The sequence below is a fragment of the Antechinus flavipes genome, chromosome 2 (genome assembly GCF_016432865.1).
Source record: "Antechinus flavipes isolate AdamAnt ecotype Samford, QLD, Australia chromosome 2, AdamAnt_v2, whole genome shotgun sequence".
Taxonomy (NCBI): domain Eukaryota; kingdom Metazoa; phylum Chordata; class Mammalia; order Dasyuromorphia; family Dasyuridae; genus Antechinus; species Antechinus flavipes.
This window is the reverse complement of record NC_067399.1, coordinates 472,128,135-472,147,699: the sequence shown is the minus strand read 5'-3', so window position 1 is coordinate 472,147,699 and position 19,565 is coordinate 472,128,135. Positions and strand designations below refer to the sequence as shown.

Below are 19,565 nucleotides of genomic sequence, written 5' to 3'. Positions count from 1 at the left end.
ATTTTCTGTTTTATAGGAGAGTTCATCCCATTCACATTCATAGTTATGATGGCCAGTGCTGGTTTCTCTCCATTATCTTTTTGCCCTGTATATATTTGTTTCCCTAGTGTAGGTGGATTCCCTTCTACTCTAAATTCATGAGTACTTTCTTACCACGTAACTATACCATATTCCAATTGTTCCATGTCTGCTTTCCTCTCTGGCAAAACTGTATCTTCATCAGAGACACTGACAATGTATTTTACTTCTTTTGTATTACTTTTTTCATGGGTGGGGAACGTTTTTAATGCCAAGGGACCATCTGGATATTTATAACATCATCCATGGACTTTACAAAATTATTAACTTATAAATTCAAGCACTGGGAGTTTATTGTACCTAGCTTGCAGTACATCATCACCTACAATTACCCTAGCAAATGATTTTGTTGGCCCTGTAGGGTCCACAGGCTGGATGTACTCCACTCCTGACCTATTTAGTAATAGATGGTTCTAGCCACAAAGTGTGAAGTCAGGAAATAATGTACTTTATTTGGATGATTGACAACTCTGAAAATTAGCAGTATCTATAATCCTTTCTTCTTAAGTCACTAGCAGTTCTCTCCAAGGACATATAAATGAATGCTGGATGGTAGGTTGAGCAGGAATATATTATATTTCAGGAATCATTGACATTCAAGGATGTGGCTGTGGACTTTACCCAGGAAGAGTGGAGGCAATTGGATCCTGGTCAGAGATACCTGTATAAAGATGTAATGCTGGAGAACTACAGAAATCTAGTATTAGTGGGTAAGTGTGTTTTTTCTGTATGACAAGGTCATTTTGTTTCAATGGTATAAAACTTCTCACTATAAAGCATTTTTCTGTGTAGGAATTTGGGGTAGGTAATCAGTTTCCTAATTTAGTTTGAGTACAAAAATAGGATATTCTTGTTCATTTTTTCCAAGTAAATTTTCAGTTCTTAGAATATAAAATAGATACCTTTATTGTGCTGTCCACAATACTTCACTTTCTCATCCTTCAAAAACCCTAAGGAACAAAGAGTTAGAAATTAATCCAAGGATCATTTTTCCCCAGAACAAATACCCAAGTCATTTATTTCTTTTCCTTGTGAGCAGGACATCAAGTTTATAAACCAGATTTGATATCACAATTGGAACAAGGAAAAGAACCTTGGATTGTAGAGAGAGAAATTCCAAGAAGTGCCTTCCCAGGTAAGGAAGAAAGACCCAAGAAAATGAATCATTATAATTAAGTCAAAAGATATTGTAGACTGGTTTTTGTAATTTTCTTTCAAGCTATCTAGACCTGCATATAAGACTGAGGCCATTTGGCATAAATTCCCTTAAATACCCTGATTTTGTAATATGGTGAAATTATCTTAGTGTTGAGAGATCTTAGAAGTAATCTTGTTTCAAATTCTCATCTAGTTAAGAAATTACAAAAACAAAACAGATCAAACAGAAAAATAGACTATGGGATAGGTAGTTTATCTTTGTGACTTTCAATATTCAAAGAATTTTTTTTTTAATTTACTAGCCTAAGGTAACATCTTATCTTTTTTTTTTTTTTTTTTGATATTCATGGATAAGGAGAGAAGTGGCTCCTAATTTCTTCAGAGATGTTTAAACAAGGCTGTATAATTTTTCAGAGACTCTCATTATATGTACTTTATGAGACAGCTTGTTTAATTCTTACATAGCTGTAATTGTTAATAAGTTCTTATTTTATCTTTATGAAGATCCACCTTCATTTATTCTCACTTACCTCTGCAACTTGGCATTGAGGAAGTAAGAAAAAAAAACTTGTTAGAAATATATTTCAGGCAAATTCTTTTATTGGCCATGTTCTGTTCTGCTCTCCCTTTCTCCTTTTCATACCTCCCCCCCCCAAAAAAATGAGTCTTTAATCTATATTCTGAGCTCATCACTTTTATATCAGAAGGCAGGTAAAATGTTTTATCATGGAATTATAATCGGTCATATGGTATAAGGCGTGTTCAGGGAACACTAACCTCTCTGGTGTGAGGGCTACCAAGCATTTTTTAGAGCAGCTTTCTACCTTTGATGTCTATCTGATCCACCTAACTCTCACCTATGACTTCAAAAAGCTATAGCATGCACAGTAGTCCACGCTCAAGTAAACTATTTTGGCAGATGGCTAAACCAGATTAAGGGTAACTGAGGAGTTTCAGACTCTTGATGAGATAAGGGGATGTCTACACCCACCATATGAAGACTTCTCCTGGTGGAAGGGACAGAGAGCAGTTTGTTCCAGTGGCCATGAAAGCAGCTTTAGCAGGTGCTGTGGAGTGTTTACAGCTCAGTAGGTTGCCAAGGTTATCTACTACATCTTGAGCCATTGCCAGTCATCTTGACTTTGTCTTGCTACTGCACTGTGATGACTCAGGAAGAGAGAGCAGAGTCGATCACTTTGGTTTAATTCTGTTTTACTTAAATCTAATTTAGATTTTACCATTTTACCATTTTTATTTATCTCAAAAGTCCTATGGCCAGGACAGGCAAGTGACAAAACAGCAGGTGCAAATGCACTGGGAGCTATAATCACAACTCTGCACATAGGAGACCTAGGCCATAGGGATTATCTTTTCACTGGAAGCATCAGTGAAATTTGGAAGCCCCTAGGGTGTCTGAGCAACCTTTTGTTTACACAGTCTTCATCTGTTTACTGTGGAGGGTTGGGGGAAATACCCTCAGGCAGTCAAAACATACAAAAAACCATAAAAATTTCTGCAAAGATGATTCCACTCACTATTGGTACATGCAATGTGCACACACCTATAAAAAACACAAAATCCAGTAGATCTGAAAGAGGAACAACTGTTGTTGAAGACAGTTCAGCAGATATTACATCCAAATCACCATAAATGAAACAAGGCTGGCAAATGAAGGTCAGCTTATTGGCATTGGATACATGTCTTTTTGGAGTGGCCATATGAAGCTGGCATTGGTTTTGCAATCATAACTAATTTGGTCAACAAGCTTGTATGCCTGCCAAAAAGAGTGAATGACAGGCTGATGACAGCATGATTGTCTCTTGCAGCAGCCACCCACAATCATCACTGCCTATTATCCCACCATGATAAACCCTAATGAGGTCAAAGAAAAATTATGAAGACCTAGAGAGCTTTATCATCAAGGTGCCAAAAGAAGACAAGCTGATAAACATCTCTGGGTGACTTCAGTGCTAGAGTAGGCTCAGACTAGGCATGCCAGGGAGTCCCTGAGAAGAAAAGAGCTGGAAATAACAACAGTAACAATCACTTATTACTGAAAATTTATGCATCTAATGACCTGGTCAGCAATATCAACACTTCCATTTACCTAAACACAATAAAAGTTTGTGGATGCATACTCACAGCAAACATTGGCATTTAATACACTGTGTCATTGTAAGGAAAAGAGACAGACATGTGAGAGTAGCAAAAGTAATGTGTGATACAGAGTGCTAAATTGATCATAAAATTTGTCCTAAGATAAATATTCACATTCAACAAAAGTGATGGCCCCAAGGAAAAATGACTACTAGGTGTCAACAGATTAGACCACTTCTCTGAGCAGGAAGTTTGTAGTTCATTTGAAGGGAAAGTTGAATTAACACACAGTTGGCAACAGTAAAGCAGAAAGGGAGAGGGAAGTTTCAGAGATTTGGTATACTGTATTGCATTTACTCATTTGGGTCAGAACTCTTATAAACATCAAGATTGGTTTGACAGAAATGATGTGGAAATTCAGAAGCTGCTAAATGAAAAAAACTTCATGCATCTCTAAGAAGGCAGAATCAAAAGTAAAGCTTAGAATGAAGCAATGGCTCAATAAAAGAGCAGATGAAATTTAGTTTTATGCTGATAATAACAATCCAGAATGCTTTTATGATGCCCTGAAAGCTATTTGTAGGCCAAAGATGTATGATGCTTTTCAACTATTCGGTGCGGATGGAACCACAGTGATTACCAAGAAGGACATGATCCAAGAAGGATAGAACATACACTTTCATAATGTTCTCAACAGATTGTCATCAATCAATGCATTTTATCTTTTACTTCAGGTTGATTTTGAATGCCTTTTAAGTTCCTCTGCCTTGGCCAAGCATCTAGTGTTGATAGTATTCCAACTAATATAAAAAGGTGGGGGATCTACTGCTCATTCAAAAATTGACTGAAATTTTCTACCTTATATGACAAGAGGAAATTATCTCTTCTGGAGTTCAATGATTCCTCCATTGTCCATCTTTGTAAAAGTAAAGGAAATAGATTGTTCTGTGACAGTCCAGTGGGGTCTCTCTCTTTGTTGTTAGCAAAATTCTTGCTACAGTCTTCCTTCATAGGTTGATTCTTGATTTGGAAGGTAATCATCTACCTGAGAGCCACTGTGGCTTCAGAAAGGGCTGAGGAACTTGCCCAGTCACTCCAGGAGAAATGGTAGAAGCAGAACAGGTTGATACACAAGGTTTGTCAGTCTGACAAAGGGCTTTACCATCAGTCACAAAGGTTTATAGAAAATTATGTTGGGGTGAAACCAAGATGGCAAAGAGTACCAAGTGATTGAGCTTTTCCTGGTTTCCCTCAAATCAACACCAGATCAAGCCTCTGAATTGATTTTAGAGTGATGGAACCTACAAATATTTAAAGTGCAACAAATTGCCAGCAGAAGATATTTTGGAAGAACTTCAAGAACAGTCTATTTCAATGGTAGGGAAGGAAGGGGAGGCAGCCCCGCATAGGTGCCACGCAGGGTCTGGGGGCAAGTGGCCTCCACATGCTGGGGAAATCTACTGGGAAGCTCTTAGCTAAAATACAGCAGTTTGAGCTACTCTTTCCTGGTTCAGAAGCAAATGGATCAATAGACTAGCTGTAAGGCTTTCACTAGAACTACAGAAGGCAAATAGTGATCCCCTGAACCCCAGAATAATGCAGGTTTTAGCTATGCTCACATAGCCACTGCCCCAGGCAGTGTGAAGCTGCTGTCAACTGCTGAGGAAGCTGAAGACAATCTCCCCTTTACCCTAAGTGCAGACCTCATCCTTTAAAAATGACAAAAAAACAAAAAGAGCTCTGATAATACATAGCTTTTATGGAGACAGGGTAAAACATAGATATCAAATCCTGAGGACACCAAAGGCAAAACTTCATCAAGATGAAGACACAAAAGGATGATATGAGTTGGTCTCCATCTCACAATGCTCTTTTGGAAGAATTCAAAAAGGACCTTAAAAGAGAATTAGAAAAAAAAATGGGGAAAGGAAATGAGGACTTTACAGGAAAGTTTGGAAAAGGAAACAAAGTATTTGAAGAAAACTCCTTAAAAATAGATTTGGTGAAATGGAAAAAGCATATAATGCTTTAAAATAGATTTAATGAAATGAAAAAAGAAAAACAAACCTCCTTGAAAAACAAAATTTGTGAAATAGAAAAAAATCCAATGAACAAAACAACTCATTTAAAAGTTCAATTGGCCAAATGCAAAAGAAGATTTTTAAAAAGCTACTTGAAGAAAATAATTCACTAAAAATTAGAATTAAACAAATGGAAATAAATGGTTCAAAGAGACATCAAGAATCAGTCAAACAAAACTAAAAAATAGAAGAAAATGTGAAATATCTCACTGGAAAAACAGTTGACTTGGAAAATAGATCCAGGAGAGACAATGTAAGAATTATTGATCTGAAAACTATGATGAAAAAAAGAGCCTAGACATCTTTTAAGAAATCCTCAAGAAAAACTGCGCTGTTGTCCTAGGATTGGAGGACAAAATAACCATTGAAAGACTTCACCAATGACCTCCAAACTGAGATTCCAAAATGAAAACTCTTAAGAATATCATAGCTCAATTTCAGAATTATCAGAGAAAATGCTGCAAGCAACCAGAAACAATTTAAATATTAAACTGATAAGAACAGATACTACACTTGATCTTAGCCAAAAGGCCGAGAAGCGATTGAAACAATTTAAATATTGAAGAGTCACAACAGGATACCTGAGAATCTGATAACTTCTACTTTAAAGTATTGAAGGACCTGGAATATGATATTCTGAAGGGCAAAGGAGCTTGGATTGCAGCCAAGAATCAACTATTCAGCAAAATTATGCATTTTTCAGGGGAAAAGATGGACATTCAATGAAATAGGTGAATTTCATTTATTTTTGATGAAGAGACCAGAGCTTAACAGAAAATTTGATCTTCAAATACAGAACTCAAGAGAATCATAAAGAAGATAATAAGGAAAGAAAAGAACTTTTTTTTAAAAGTTAAAAAGTTTACATCCCTATATGGGAAAATGAGAATTATACCTTTGTTAGGGGTATTCTTAGAGAGTATAGGTATAATTTGACTTTATTGTGATATAAAAAAGAAACTAGGGGAGGAAAGGGGATTATACTGGAAGAAGAGGAAAGGATAAGTAAAACGGGATAAATTACATCTCATGAAGAGGCCAAAAAGAAAAAAAAAAAAGACCTATTACAATTGTGATGTTTGAACCTTAATCTTATCAAATTTGGCTCAAAAAGAGAATGACAGATATATTTAATTTCATGGGGAAACTTGTTTCACTATAGGGAAGTAGGAGAGGAAAGGGAAAAGGAAAGGGAAAAGGAAAGGGAGAGGGGGGCTAATAGAAGAGAGAATGAAAGTAGAAGGGGAAAGGGATAAGAAAGGGCGAGGGGTTATACAAGGGCAGGGCTGTTTGAGAGAAGTGTTGGTTAGAAGTAAAATACTGGGAAGAAGGAAAAGGAGGAATGGAAAGAAAAAAGTATAATTTGGGGGGTGGGGAGGGAAGAAGGCAGGAAATACAGAGTTAGTAATTTTAACAGTGAATGTGAATGGGATGAATACTCCCATAAAATGGAAGCTGATGGCACACTGGATTTAAAGCCAGAATCCTACAATATATTGTTTAAAAGAAATGCATTTAAAGTAGAGTGATACAAACAGAGTAAAGGTAAAAAGACTGGAGCATGATTTATTATGCTTCATTTGAAGTAAAAAACAGCAGGGTTAGGGATCCTGATGTCAGATCAAGCAAAAGCAAAAATAAATCTAATTAGAAGAGATAAGGAAGAAAACTACATTTTCCTCAAAGGTACCATATGTACTGAATGGTATAATATCCAGATCCTTAAAGAAGTTAAGAGAGCTGGGAGAAGAAACAGACAGCAAAATTATCTGGTGGGGAAATCTAAAACTTGCTCTATCAGAACTAGATAAATCGAACCATTAAATAAATAAGAAGTTAAAGAGGTAAATAAAATGTTAGACAAGTTAGGTATAATAGACCTTTAGAGAAAATTGAATAAAGACTAAAAAGAATGTGCTTTTTTTTTTCTCGGCAGTACATGGAGCCTACACAAAAATTGACCATGTATTCATAAAAACCTCAAAATCAAATGCCAAAAAACAAATAGTAAATGCATCTTTTTCAGCTCATAATGCAATAAAAATTACATGTAACAAAGCACCAGACGAAAATATACCAAAAATTAATTGGAACCTAAATAATCTAATCCTAATGAATGAGTGGGTGAAACAGCAAATCATAGACACGATTGATAATTTCATTCAAGAAGATGACAATAATGACACAATATACCAAAATTTATGGGATACAGCCAAAGCAGTTCTTAGGGCAAGTTTTATGTCTCCAGATGCTTACTTAAATAAAATAGAGAGAAGATCAATGAATTGGAATGCAACTAAAAAAGCTAGAAAAAGAACAAATTTAAACCCCTCAATTAAAAACCAGATTTGAAATTCTGAAAATACAAGGGGAGAGTAATAAAATTGAAAGTAAGAAAACTATTGAACTAATAAAAAAAGAGTTGGTTTTATGAAAAAAAACCAACAAAATAGATAAAACCTTAATAAATTTGATTAGAAAAAGGAAAGAAGAAAATCAAATTGTAAGCACCAACAATGAAAAGGATGAACTTTCCACCAATGAAGAGGAAATTAGAACAGTAATTAGGAGTTATTTTGCCCAATTGTATTCCAATAAATTTGATATTCTAAATGAAATGAGGAATATTTACAAAAATATAATTCCCCAAATTAAATTGTCCTATTTTAGAAAAAGAAATTGAACAAACTTTTAATCAACTCCCTAAGAAAAAATGTCCGAGGCCAGATGGATTTACATGTGAATTCTACTAAACATTTAAAGAATAATTAATTTCAATACTTTGCAAAGTATTTGGAAAAATAGGGAAAGGAGGATACCTACAAAATTCTTTTAATGACACAGATATGTTGCTGATAACTAAACCAGGTAGAGTCAAAACAGAGACAGAAAATCATAGAAAAAGATGTTTGGAGAAAGCATTGTCTGGTTTAACTCCAGCATAAAGTTTGTGGAGGGTAATAATATAAAATGGGCCTGGGAAAATAGAATACAATAGTCCAGGCATTAGGTTATAAGTGCCTACACCAAGGTGATATCTATCTAAAGAGAGAAGAGAGCATATACAAGAGCTACTGTGAAAGTAGAATCAACAGTATATGGCAAGAAAGTGGATATACAGTTTGAGAGTGATGCAGGAATTGAGAAGGATTCCTAGGTTGTGAACCTAGGTAAAGGGAAGAATGGTGGTATCTTCAACAGAAATGATGAAAATAGGAAAAGGGAAGGGTTTGGAGAAAATAATGAATTCCATTTAGGACATGTTAACTTTTAAGATTTCTATAGGAGATCATTTGAAATTTCCAATAAACTTCTAGAGGTAAAGAAATTGGAGGTTATCAGAAAGGTTATAGCTAGTTAAACAAATCTGAGAAACATTTGTGTAGAGATGATAGTTGAATCCATTGGAGCTGATTAGATAATCAAACAAAATAGTGCATAGGGATAAGAGAAGAAAATACAGGACTGAGTCATGAATGAGACATGAATGTTAATTCATTATTGAATGAATCACAGAGATCACAACCCAGAAGAAAATAAAAGAAAGCTTAGAAGAAACAGTCATACAAGTAGAAGAAACAAAGCAATCTCATGAAAATGTAGAAAAAAAGCAACTATCAAAATAAAGAAAATGATTGGTAATATGGCAGAGAGGTCAAGATTGTGTATTCAGAAAAAGCCATCAGAATTGGTGTTAAGGACCATACCTAAGTGAAGGGGCAGGTCAATTCTCCAAGAACCTCCAGAGCTGTGAATCATAAAATTTGAAGGAGTTGCAAAGTAGCCTTTACTGAAACAGATGTTCCTTGTGTATTGGGAATGAAATAAATTGGAGTCAGAGGGAAGAGGAGAAAGGTGAAAGAACTCAACTGCCTCTCAATCTCTTTGTATCATCATCCACTTCTCACATGAAAAGATCCATTCTACAGATCTGAGTTAGATCTCCAGCAGGCACTGGCAGGTGGCTCCCGTATTACAATAAATTGGCAATTAAAAGATTTTTGGTTAATTTTGAAGAGAACATTTTCAATGGAGAGGTCAGAAGCCAAACTACAATTAAGAAGAAAGTGAAAGGAAAGAAAGAAGATGCAACTATTGTAGACATACTTCTCAAAAATGTTTCTCCTTGAAAGATAAAGAGAAATATCAAACAATAGCTATTAAATATGGACAGATCAATTGAGAGTTTTTCAGGATGAGAGAGACATAGGCATGTTTGTAGGAAGCAGAAAAATAGCCAGTAGATAGGAAAGATTGTAAGAGAGAGATTAATAAAGGGGATAATATGCTGGAAAAAAATGGGAAGGAATAAGATCAACTTGTACATGTAGAGTTATTTGCCTTGGCAAAAAGGTCACTTCTTCATGTAAAATAGATGAAGAAGATAGTGGTAGAAGATATCTGAGTGATGTTAGATGAGGAAGTCAAGGGAATAAGAGGAATTCTGGGTAAATGGCCTTAATTTTTGCAGCAAAACATGAGGCAAATTTCTCAATTGAGAAAATAAGATCAGGAGGAGAGGTATGTGAGATTTGAGGAAGGATGAAAAAGTTTGGAAAAGTTGCTCTAATAAGTTGCTCTAAATAAGGAAAAATGAACTGATTCATATGAAAGGACACATAAAATGATTTCCTTCTTGCAGACAGGGCCCTGTTCAGATTATGTAACATAATTTTCCATTGGAGCCTATCAACGTGATTTTCTTCAGCTTCATTCATTCCAGTATTTGAATAAGAATAAAGGCACAGGATGACAGGAGTATTCCTAGACAAGGGCATAGTAGTATAGGAATGATAATAAGGAAGCAAAGGATTCAGGAGAAGAGGAGGATACTATAGAGTTGAACAAGTTCACCAGTGGGTCAAGATGGGGTAAAGAGGAAGATATAGCTTGTATAGGGGTGAAAAGCTGGGAAAGAATTTTAAGAACATAGAGATTAGAAGTCAGAATGAGGATAGAGAACAGAAAGGTCATGAGGGAGAGGGGAAAATAGAATGGTAAAAGATCAGAGTACATGAAAATACAGTCATTGTTATGGGCTAGAACTCTGAACTTGAAACAAAGAATTCTTACAAGGTACTAAGTCAGTGGAATTGATAGAGACAATAGTTATCTAATTTAGCATGGTTCAGTATGATTGATTTAATCCTATAAGATGTTATGGGCCAAAACTTGAAACAAGGTACTAAGTGGAATTGAGGAGACAATGGTTAAATCTAGTTTAGCATTGGTTTAACCCTACAACAAATAATGGTTTCTTAGTGATATAATGATTTTATACTCAATGTGGAGCATTTACGCAAGAAGCTCTCAGGGCCAAAAAAGGCAGGCTCACTAGAAGCTCTCTGAGGCTGAGACACATTGATTCCATCTTCCATCTTTGTGGTGGCTGAAGGCTGAAAGACAAACCTTTGGATTCAGAGACATTTGAAGAGATAGAGAGAGCAGAGAAGGAGGCAGGAGCTCAAGCCCATGGAACTAAGGAGAAAGAAAGGCCTCAAAGAAAGCTAACCAAGCCCCAGAAAAAGAGACAAGACTTTGAAAGAGACAATAAAGGATTTGGACTCCTGGATACTTGTGTGGTGATTACTGAACTGAAATGAAGGCTGCTCCCAGAGACCCCAAGAAAACCTCAACAGAGAACATTACATTTTAGAGAAGAATATTACAAGTTATCCCTTCCATATGTGGGTTAGGGATACAGTGCCCTCATGATCTAGAAAATCAGCATAAAATTTTATAGTTCTCCCCTCTTACCAAAGAAGAAATCTGAATTATTAAAGAGATAAAATAGGGTAATAGTATAAAGTATACATATATTTTATGCATCTCTGGGTTTCTTAACTTTTTTCTGTGTTATCTGTTGGCCTTCAGGTATCATCTGTGGTTTCTGCAAAACTCTCCAAAAATTCCCATTTAATTTCTTATGCTGACCCATGCTGTATTGAAACTGCAATGGAGAAAGTCACAATGTGGAAGGGATAACTGTAGAACACTTGTTAGGTAATGGCAAGATGAAGAGTATGAATATATTTGTGTATCTGAGTTGAAATTAAAGAATAAATCATGGAAAATGAGTAAATTTAAGAAACAGGAAGTTACAGTGCCTAAGGGTATATGTCAAAGATCCCTAGTTTCAGGGTAGGAATTGTGGAAGAGAGAAAGATTGAACTAGGGAGACACTGAACTCATTGAAGAAGGAAGGTAAGTTTCATGAAGATTGGTAGATAGCAGCTACCAGAATCTTCACTAGGGAATAAATATGGATTGAATAAGGAGGAGAAATTACGCACTTATCACTTCCCTTTCCTCCCCTTTAACATTCTTTCTCCAGGTTTCAAATGTATATTTAAAGATTGTCAGATCATTTTTCTGTTCTCACTTAAATCGTTTTCTTTTTCATAACTTAAGCACCAAAACAGAATTACATTTTTCTTTCTTTTAGACTGGGAAATCAGAACTGAAACCAGAAAGCTAACTCCAAAGCAAAACATTTCTGAAGAGGAATCATTTCAGAAGGTAGAAATGGAAAGATTCACAAGGGATAGTATATGTTACTCTAAGTCAGGTGACAACTGGAGATCTGAAGACCAATTTGGCATCCCACAAGAAATATATGAGAAATATCTAAAACAAATGAAAGTTGCCCCAAATAAAATCCTACCTGGGAAGAAAAACTCTGAATATAATCAATTTAATCTGGACTCAGTTCTTGTTATTGAGCAAAATATTCCCACTAGAGAGAGATACCATAAATATGATATAAGTAGGAAAGCTTTTAAGTGTAATTCGTATTTAATAAGTAATCAGAAAGTATGTATACCAAAGAAGTCTTATGAATGTGCTGAATGTAGAAAAATTTTCAGTAAGAGTGCACTCCTTAAAAAACATTTTAGAGTCCATACCAATGAGAAACCCTTCAAATGTAATGTCTGTGAAAAAGCTTTCAGGAATACCACACTCCTTATTCAACACCAGAGAATCCATTCTGGAGAGAAACCTTTTAAATGTAATGAATGTGAAAAAGCTTTCAACCAAAAGACAGGTCTTAATCGACATAAAAGAATTCACACTGGAGAAAAACCTTATGAATGCAAAGAATGTGGGAAAGCTTTCAGATGGAGTACACAGCTAACTCAACATCAAAGAATTCATACTGGAGAGAAACCCTATAAATGTAGTGAATGTGAGAAAACTTTTAGTCAGAAGGCAGAATGTACTCAACATGGGAGAATTCATACTGGAGAGAAACCTTATAAATGTAGTGAATGTGGGAAAGCTTTTAGATATAGTACAAACCTAACTCAACATCAGAGAATTCATACTGGAGAGAAACCCTATGAATGTAATGAATGCAGAAAAGCATTTTCTGATAGATCATCCTTTAACAAACATGAAAGGATTCATACTGGAGAAAAGCCCTATAAATGTAGTAAGTGTGGGAAAGGCTTCATTCGACATGCAGACCTTACCCTACATTACAGAACTCATACTGGTGAGAAACCTTATGAATGTAATGAGTGTGGAAAAGCCTTCAGCTTACATGTACATCTTACTCGACATCAGAGAACCCATACGAGAGGAAAATTTTAAATATGTAGTCAGTTTGGGAATGTTTTTAAAAGACACAGTTTAACCTTGGTCAGATATCAGAGACCACTGTATAATTCTAGGAATTTAATAAATGAAAAAGTTTCATTTGAAATTATCCCATATTCAAATAGCTTATGGTTATAATAGTACCAGTTAAAATTTTGATGTACTTGAATGAGAAATATGCTGCTTCTTTCCCATCCCTTTCTCCACTGTATATTGATAATATATTCCCTAGTTTCTATAAGGGGTTCTGCATAAATTCATACAACTTCTTTTTTATGATCAATTTGCTTAATGGTTAATTTAACACTAATTTGTCTATTAAGCATTTTAAAATTACTGGGTGGTTTTTTAAAATTACCTCAGTTTATAGTTCAGGGCTTCTACTAGACATTTTTGCATCACTTTTTGAGAAAATACCAAAAATAATATGTGAACCTAAGATTAGGGAAATTGTTGATTAGACTAATGACTTTAAGTGAATTTGACTTGTAGTCCTTAATACTAGAATTGTATAGGTAGGAATAGGGAGTGGAATTATTTCCAAGATTTCTTTAAGAAACCACCCTTTATTCAACAGGAAAGATTCCTTATTGAAAAGAAACTCTGTAAATGTAATGAATATGGCAAAGATTTCAGCACTAACTTGTATTATCTTTATATCAACAGAGGCATATATATGAAGGCAATGAATTTATACAATAGAAAAACCCTTTAAATGTAATGAAAATAGCAAGACATTTACCTAGAATTTGTACAACTTAATTTTAGCATTAGACAGTTGACACTAGAAATCATAAATATGATATATGTTCCATAGCATTTAGTCATATTTTATTTTCTCAGGAAGCATCAGACAAAATATACTTAGAAAATTCCTATGACCAAGTTTAACAAAATCTTAAGTGACATTCCTTGGCAAATTTCAAAAAGTCCATCTTAGAAATGTCCTGAATATAATGAATATGGGAAATACTCTAATACTTAAATCTAAGTAAGCATCAGAGAATTCCTATTATGGAGGAAAAAGCATGAATTTAATGCATATAACAAAGTCTTTAACAGCCGCTCATACTTCCTTCAACATCTGAAAAAATGACTGTATGAAAAGCCTTCAGTGAAAGCTCATGCCTTACTACACATCAGAGCATTAATAATGGAGACAAAACAATATAATGACTATATGAAGGCCTTTAGGCAGAGAACACATCATAATCAGCAATTGAGAATCTACACTGAAAGAATTCTCATAAATGCAGTATATGCAACATTTTTTTTAATAATCAGTCCTTATTAGCAGAGGATCCACAGTGGGAAAAAAGCTTTATGAATGTAATTAATGTAGCAAAGCCATCAAAAATAGTACACTTATTTAACATTACAATGAAAAATGTGATGAATGTGGAAATGCCTTCAAATAGGTAATCTCATTGAACATCAAAAAATTCATTTGGGAGAGAAACTATAAATGCAATGACTATGAGAAGGCTTTCAGAAGAAATATGTGCCTTTAATGACAGATCATCCCTTGTTGAGCATTATAGAAAACATCCTGGAGAAAAGTCCTATAGACAGAACCAATGTGAAAAAGCCTTCAGTACCCAATTATATTTTCTTATACCAGAAAATTCTTATTTTAGACACTATTAATGCAAAGTATGTGGAAAAGCTAACAACTATAGCAAACATTATTATACAGCAGAAAAGTTATACTAGAGAGAAAGCTGTATATGTAATATATTCATGAAAAAAATAATCTTTTATCCAGTTCTTATTCAATCTGTATACTATGTTAAAGAGAAACCACAAGAAAATATTAAATGTGGGAAAGTTTTCATTGATATCATCTTTTATTCAACATTGGAGAATTCGTGTTGCAGAAAAGCCTTATGAATATAAAATAATGCCAAAGCTTTCAGTATTAACTTATTATTCTACCTAGTCATAAGGTTCAAATAGGAGTGAAACTATATATGACAAAACCTTTAGCCCCAGTACATACTTTATTTGTTATTAATAAATACACACTGGAAAAAAAACTCATAAACATAACAAATATGGTGAAAGTCTTCAGTGACACCTCATCAGACATACATTGGAGAAGGCATACAAAAGAGAAATCCAAAGTGTTGGCTCTCTAAACCATGGAAATAATTGTCCTTTTAATAACAAAGCTATATTAAAATGTGTTCAGCCATATGTTCATAAACATACTATGCATAAGTAATATGGTCCTTTTAAGAGGCAAGGGAATATAATAGGCTACTAAGTAAAAGCTTTTCCCCTATCTTCTTCATTTTGAGTTTAATTGTTTTTTAATTCTTTTGTTTTAATTCAGAGCAATACTTCTGTACAACAATAAATTACGTTGAAATAAAAGTGCAATAGCATAAATGTTGTTTGATTTTTTTCTTTAAAAAACATAATTGTCCCACTACCTCTCCCACCTATATTGAATAAATATGAAAAAAGCAATAAAGCTCCCAATACTTTATATATAGTGTAGTCCAACAAAACAAATTCCTGCATTGGCTGTGTCCAAAAATGTATAACTCTCTCTGCATTTCATGTTCATTACTTCTCTGGTAGGAAATTAGTAGAATATTTTATCTTTTTTTTCTGATTTGTGATTTATCATTGTACCAACGAGAACATTTTCACATTGTTTTTCTTTGTTATCACTATATAAATTATTCCAATTCTGCTCACTTTACTCTTTCTAAATTCTCTTTCCAAATTTCTTCTGAAATTGTACAGTATGTATTTTCTTATTGCATAATAATAGTCCATCAAATTCATATACAAAAATTTGTTTAGCATTTTCAAATTAGGATATCTTCCCTTAACATTTCATAAAAAAGAGTTGTTCCTATTCTTATATATCTTTTAGTTGGTTGTCCAGGGTTGAAAAGGACTCATTAAGGCACTCCAACCATTTCCAGAATTTGGAACCCACTGGTTACTTTTCTTTTCTTTTTGTCTTCTGGTGCCAAGAGTTCTAGTGTAACTTGATAATTTCTTCAAATAGTGTTTTTTTTAATGTTTTATTATATGTAATTATGTTATATTTATATTTCATTTTAGTTTATATTTTCATTTTTATATTTTAGGATTTTTTATCTTCTGATCACAATTTTCAGATAGATAGTATAAATCTTAAGTTTTCTCTCTTTGCCATGTTTTTAACAGAAGGGCAATTTTCCAAGCAAGATATTAAGAGGGTCATATAACCTGGATAATAAAGGATGGGTCAAATGGCACTGCCTCTGTCCAAAATACCCCAAATTAATAAACCTAGCACAAAGAAGCAGAACAGAAAGATTATTGACCAGTGTCACAGGGATATGTGATAATAATAATAATTGGCACATCAGAGAAAATGAGTGTAGCTCACCTGTAGGAAGAGAGGCTACCTCTCTCTATTTCCAAGAAATCCTTTTGAGAATTTTATAGGTCCTACCTGCATCTTGAAGTAACTGAAAGGAGTGCAAGTATACAGATTTGCTGGAACCTGGAGATTAGATAAGACCACCTTAATTGCTAAAGATAGGACAAGGTCAATTAGTCCAGTTTCTCAAGGGTTACACACAAACCTTGTAGGAAATGCTGAGGTAATATTTTATAGAACTATTGAGAACAGAGATTTTTTGGTTTTGTTTTGTTTTTTTTAAACAGTGATTGTAGGGAAGTTTAAGCTCTTGGTACTTTCAAGAAGAAAGAAGACTCAATCTTTGCACATGTGAACTTCTTCACTTCCAGAGATGGAAAAGAGGTTTCAAGTTTGTTAAAGAGGATAAAGCAAAAAATTACAAAATCAAATCAGAGTAAAATCAAATATAAAATGTAAGACTGAAAATTATCTCACTATATATAATGTATATATACAGATATTTACATATAGATTTTTCTTGCATTTCCTTCTGTTTGGCCTATTCTAATTTGGGGAACATTGAGTTTTTGAGTGAAATCTTCTATCAATTGTTTTAAAATATCAACTTTTTAGTTATTCTTTATTCCTTAGAATTTCTCTTCAGGATGTTTTAATTTTCCTTGGTATTCCTGAATTTTCATGGCTAGGACTTTTATCTACAATTAGGCTACTATTCTCCTTGGGATTTACTTCCCAAGAATCTCTCAAACCACAATATGGCTTCATGGTGTTTGGGTATTTCTTGGTTTGCTTATTTTATCCTCCTTAGTATCTAAGTATCTTAGTATCTAAGGTTGAGAAGTCTGACCTTGATCAAGTTCTACAACTGAATGACATGGATAGCAACTGATTTGCCCTGAGAATAGTGGCCCAAACAAGGCCTCTCCCTTTAGGCCCCCTGATGCTAATGGTGATGGGCTCTGTCAAGGGACTCCCTCTTGCACAAGATTTCCAATCCATGGCTGTATATAGGGTCCTTCCTGTCTGCTGCTGAGTTCCAGAGTTATTCCCATCCTGGAATTCAACTGCTGCTTGAGCTAGATTTTGTCTAAAGCCTTTCTTCTGTACCTAAGGCTGAGGCTATTTGTGTCTCCGTAGATCTACCCACAATGCCCCAAGGTTGCTCTCTCTGACTGTGCTCTTACTATCATGCATTTCAAGGAAGGCAAGGGCTAGGATCTTGTACTATTCAGTTCTGATCAAGAGTGTAGTCCTGCTGCTTGCCATCTTTGGGGGGGGGGGGAGTGGAGGAAGGGAGGGGAAAAAAACGAAACATAAGGGAGTGCAAGGGATAATGTTGTAAAAAATTACCCTGGCATGGATTCTGTCAATACAAAGTTATTATTAAATAAAATAAAATTTAAATTAAAAAAAAAAGAGTGTAGTCCTGGATCCTGTTGGGAACAGCCATACTGGCCAGTTTCTCTTCCTAGGGTTTAGGTTTGAACAGGGAGTACTGGACCTTCCTGAAGCTTCCAGGTATTGTATGCATTATATCTACTCCTGTGCTCAGCCCTTGACATAACCTAGCTTTTCTATCCCAGGATTTCTGAAGGACTCAAAGGGTCACTTTGTAGAGTTAGAGTAAGGTGGGAAAGTAGGGATGCAATGTCATATTCTTAAAGATCATATTTTAAACTTTTTTAGGGTAGTATAATTCTAAGACCAGTTGGAGTGTTTGAGGAGGATCTTGGCTCCACTAAGTCCTACCACACATCTCTCAATATCCCATCGTTTTTACAATCTCCAAGAAAAAACTGAAAATATAAAATATGATATCCAGAAAATTTATAACCAGAAAAGGAAGATTACTTAAGGAATTGGAAAGAAGACCAATCAGCTCCCACATATTATTCAGCTAGGAAACTAGGTGGTATAGTACATAGAACTCTGAAGGTAGTGTTTGGCAGAACTGAAGCAGTTTGAATACTGCTTCAGATACTTTAGCTGTGTAACCCTAGAGAAGTCACTTAATATTTGGGTGCCTCAATTTTCTCAATTTTAAAATGGGGACAATAACCTCAACCTCCTAAGGTGGTTGTGAGCTTCAAATGAGAGAATATATATAAAGTACTTTGGAACCTTTAAAGCTCTATATAAATATTACATAATATTTATTATAGAAATAATAAACTTTTATTATTTCAGCAAAATTCTGAAGGTCCTATGAAACTATATTATGATAAAGAAATCCAATAACAAACGTCATTAAATGATTTTTGCTCCAGGACTATAAATCAGGTGAGCTAGAAGCCCACAGGCAGTAGGAAAAGGAATTGTCAGCAAAATTAGCACTAACATTAAGTACAGAGTAGATTTGCAGCCTAGATCCTGTATTTTGGAGGCACAAGATGGAAAGAAGGTAGCGCTCTTCCCTGAGAAAGTCCCAGGTTGTGTATATATGAGTGATTATTTTTACATAAATTATACTTGAGATGCATTTGTCCCAGTTTTGTCACATCTTTCAGTATTTTGATTTTCTAATGTAAACTAATAACAACTATAAAATACAACTGGGAAAGCCAAATACTTGAGAATGTATCTCAATATACCCCACTCATTTTTAAAAATGTATTAACTTATCTTTTAGAATTCTTTTCATTTTAAATTTTAAGTTCCAGATTTTCTCCTCTCCTATTCCTTTCCTATCAACTGAAAAAGCAAATAATATATCAATTATACATGTGAAATCATGCAAAACACTTCCATATTGGCTGTATTTCTTTTTAGAAAACAAGAAAAACAAAGTAACAAAATTATACTTCAATTTGATTTCAATTCATCAATTTTTCTCTCTGGAGGTGGTTGCATTTTTTATCATGAGTCCATTGAAATTTTTGGATCATTGTATTGTCAAAGTAGCCAAGTCTTTCATGGCTGATCATCCTTACAACACTGCTGTTATTGTGCACAATGATCTTCCAGATTTTCTCACTTCATTTTGCCTTATTCATATAGGTCTTGCCATATTTTTCTAAAACCAACTTCCTCATAATTTCTTATTACACAATAGTACTCCATCAAAATTACATGATCTATCTTGTTCAGTCATTCCCTAATTGATTACCATCCCCTCAATTTCTAATTCTTTGCTACCACCAAAAGAGCTGAAAAAACATTTTGGT

The 19,565-nt window shown here is 34.4% G+C and overlaps 1 protein-coding gene and 1 pseudogene across 1 annotated transcript in view; one reads left to right on the top strand and one right to left on the bottom strand.

The window, feature by feature from the left end:
- The window catches only part of LOC127550608 (zinc finger protein 501-like), a 30,925-nt gene extending 14,646 nt beyond the window's left edge, over positions 1-16,279 (top strand). The window contains exons 3-5 of the mRNA XM_051979702.1: positions 662-788; positions 1,118-1,213; positions 11,860-16,279. Of these exons, the coding sequence (XP_051835662.1) occupies positions 662-788; positions 1,118-1,213; positions 11,860-13,007 (1,371 nt within the window). The 3' untranslated portion in view covers positions 13,008-16,279. The remainder of the gene's footprint in view (positions 1-661; positions 789-1,117; positions 1,214-11,859) is intronic.
- On the bottom strand, positions 5,744-5,957 carry LOC127552713 (uncharacterized; annotated as a pseudogene).
- Positions 16,280-19,565: the final 3,286 nt, after the last annotated feature.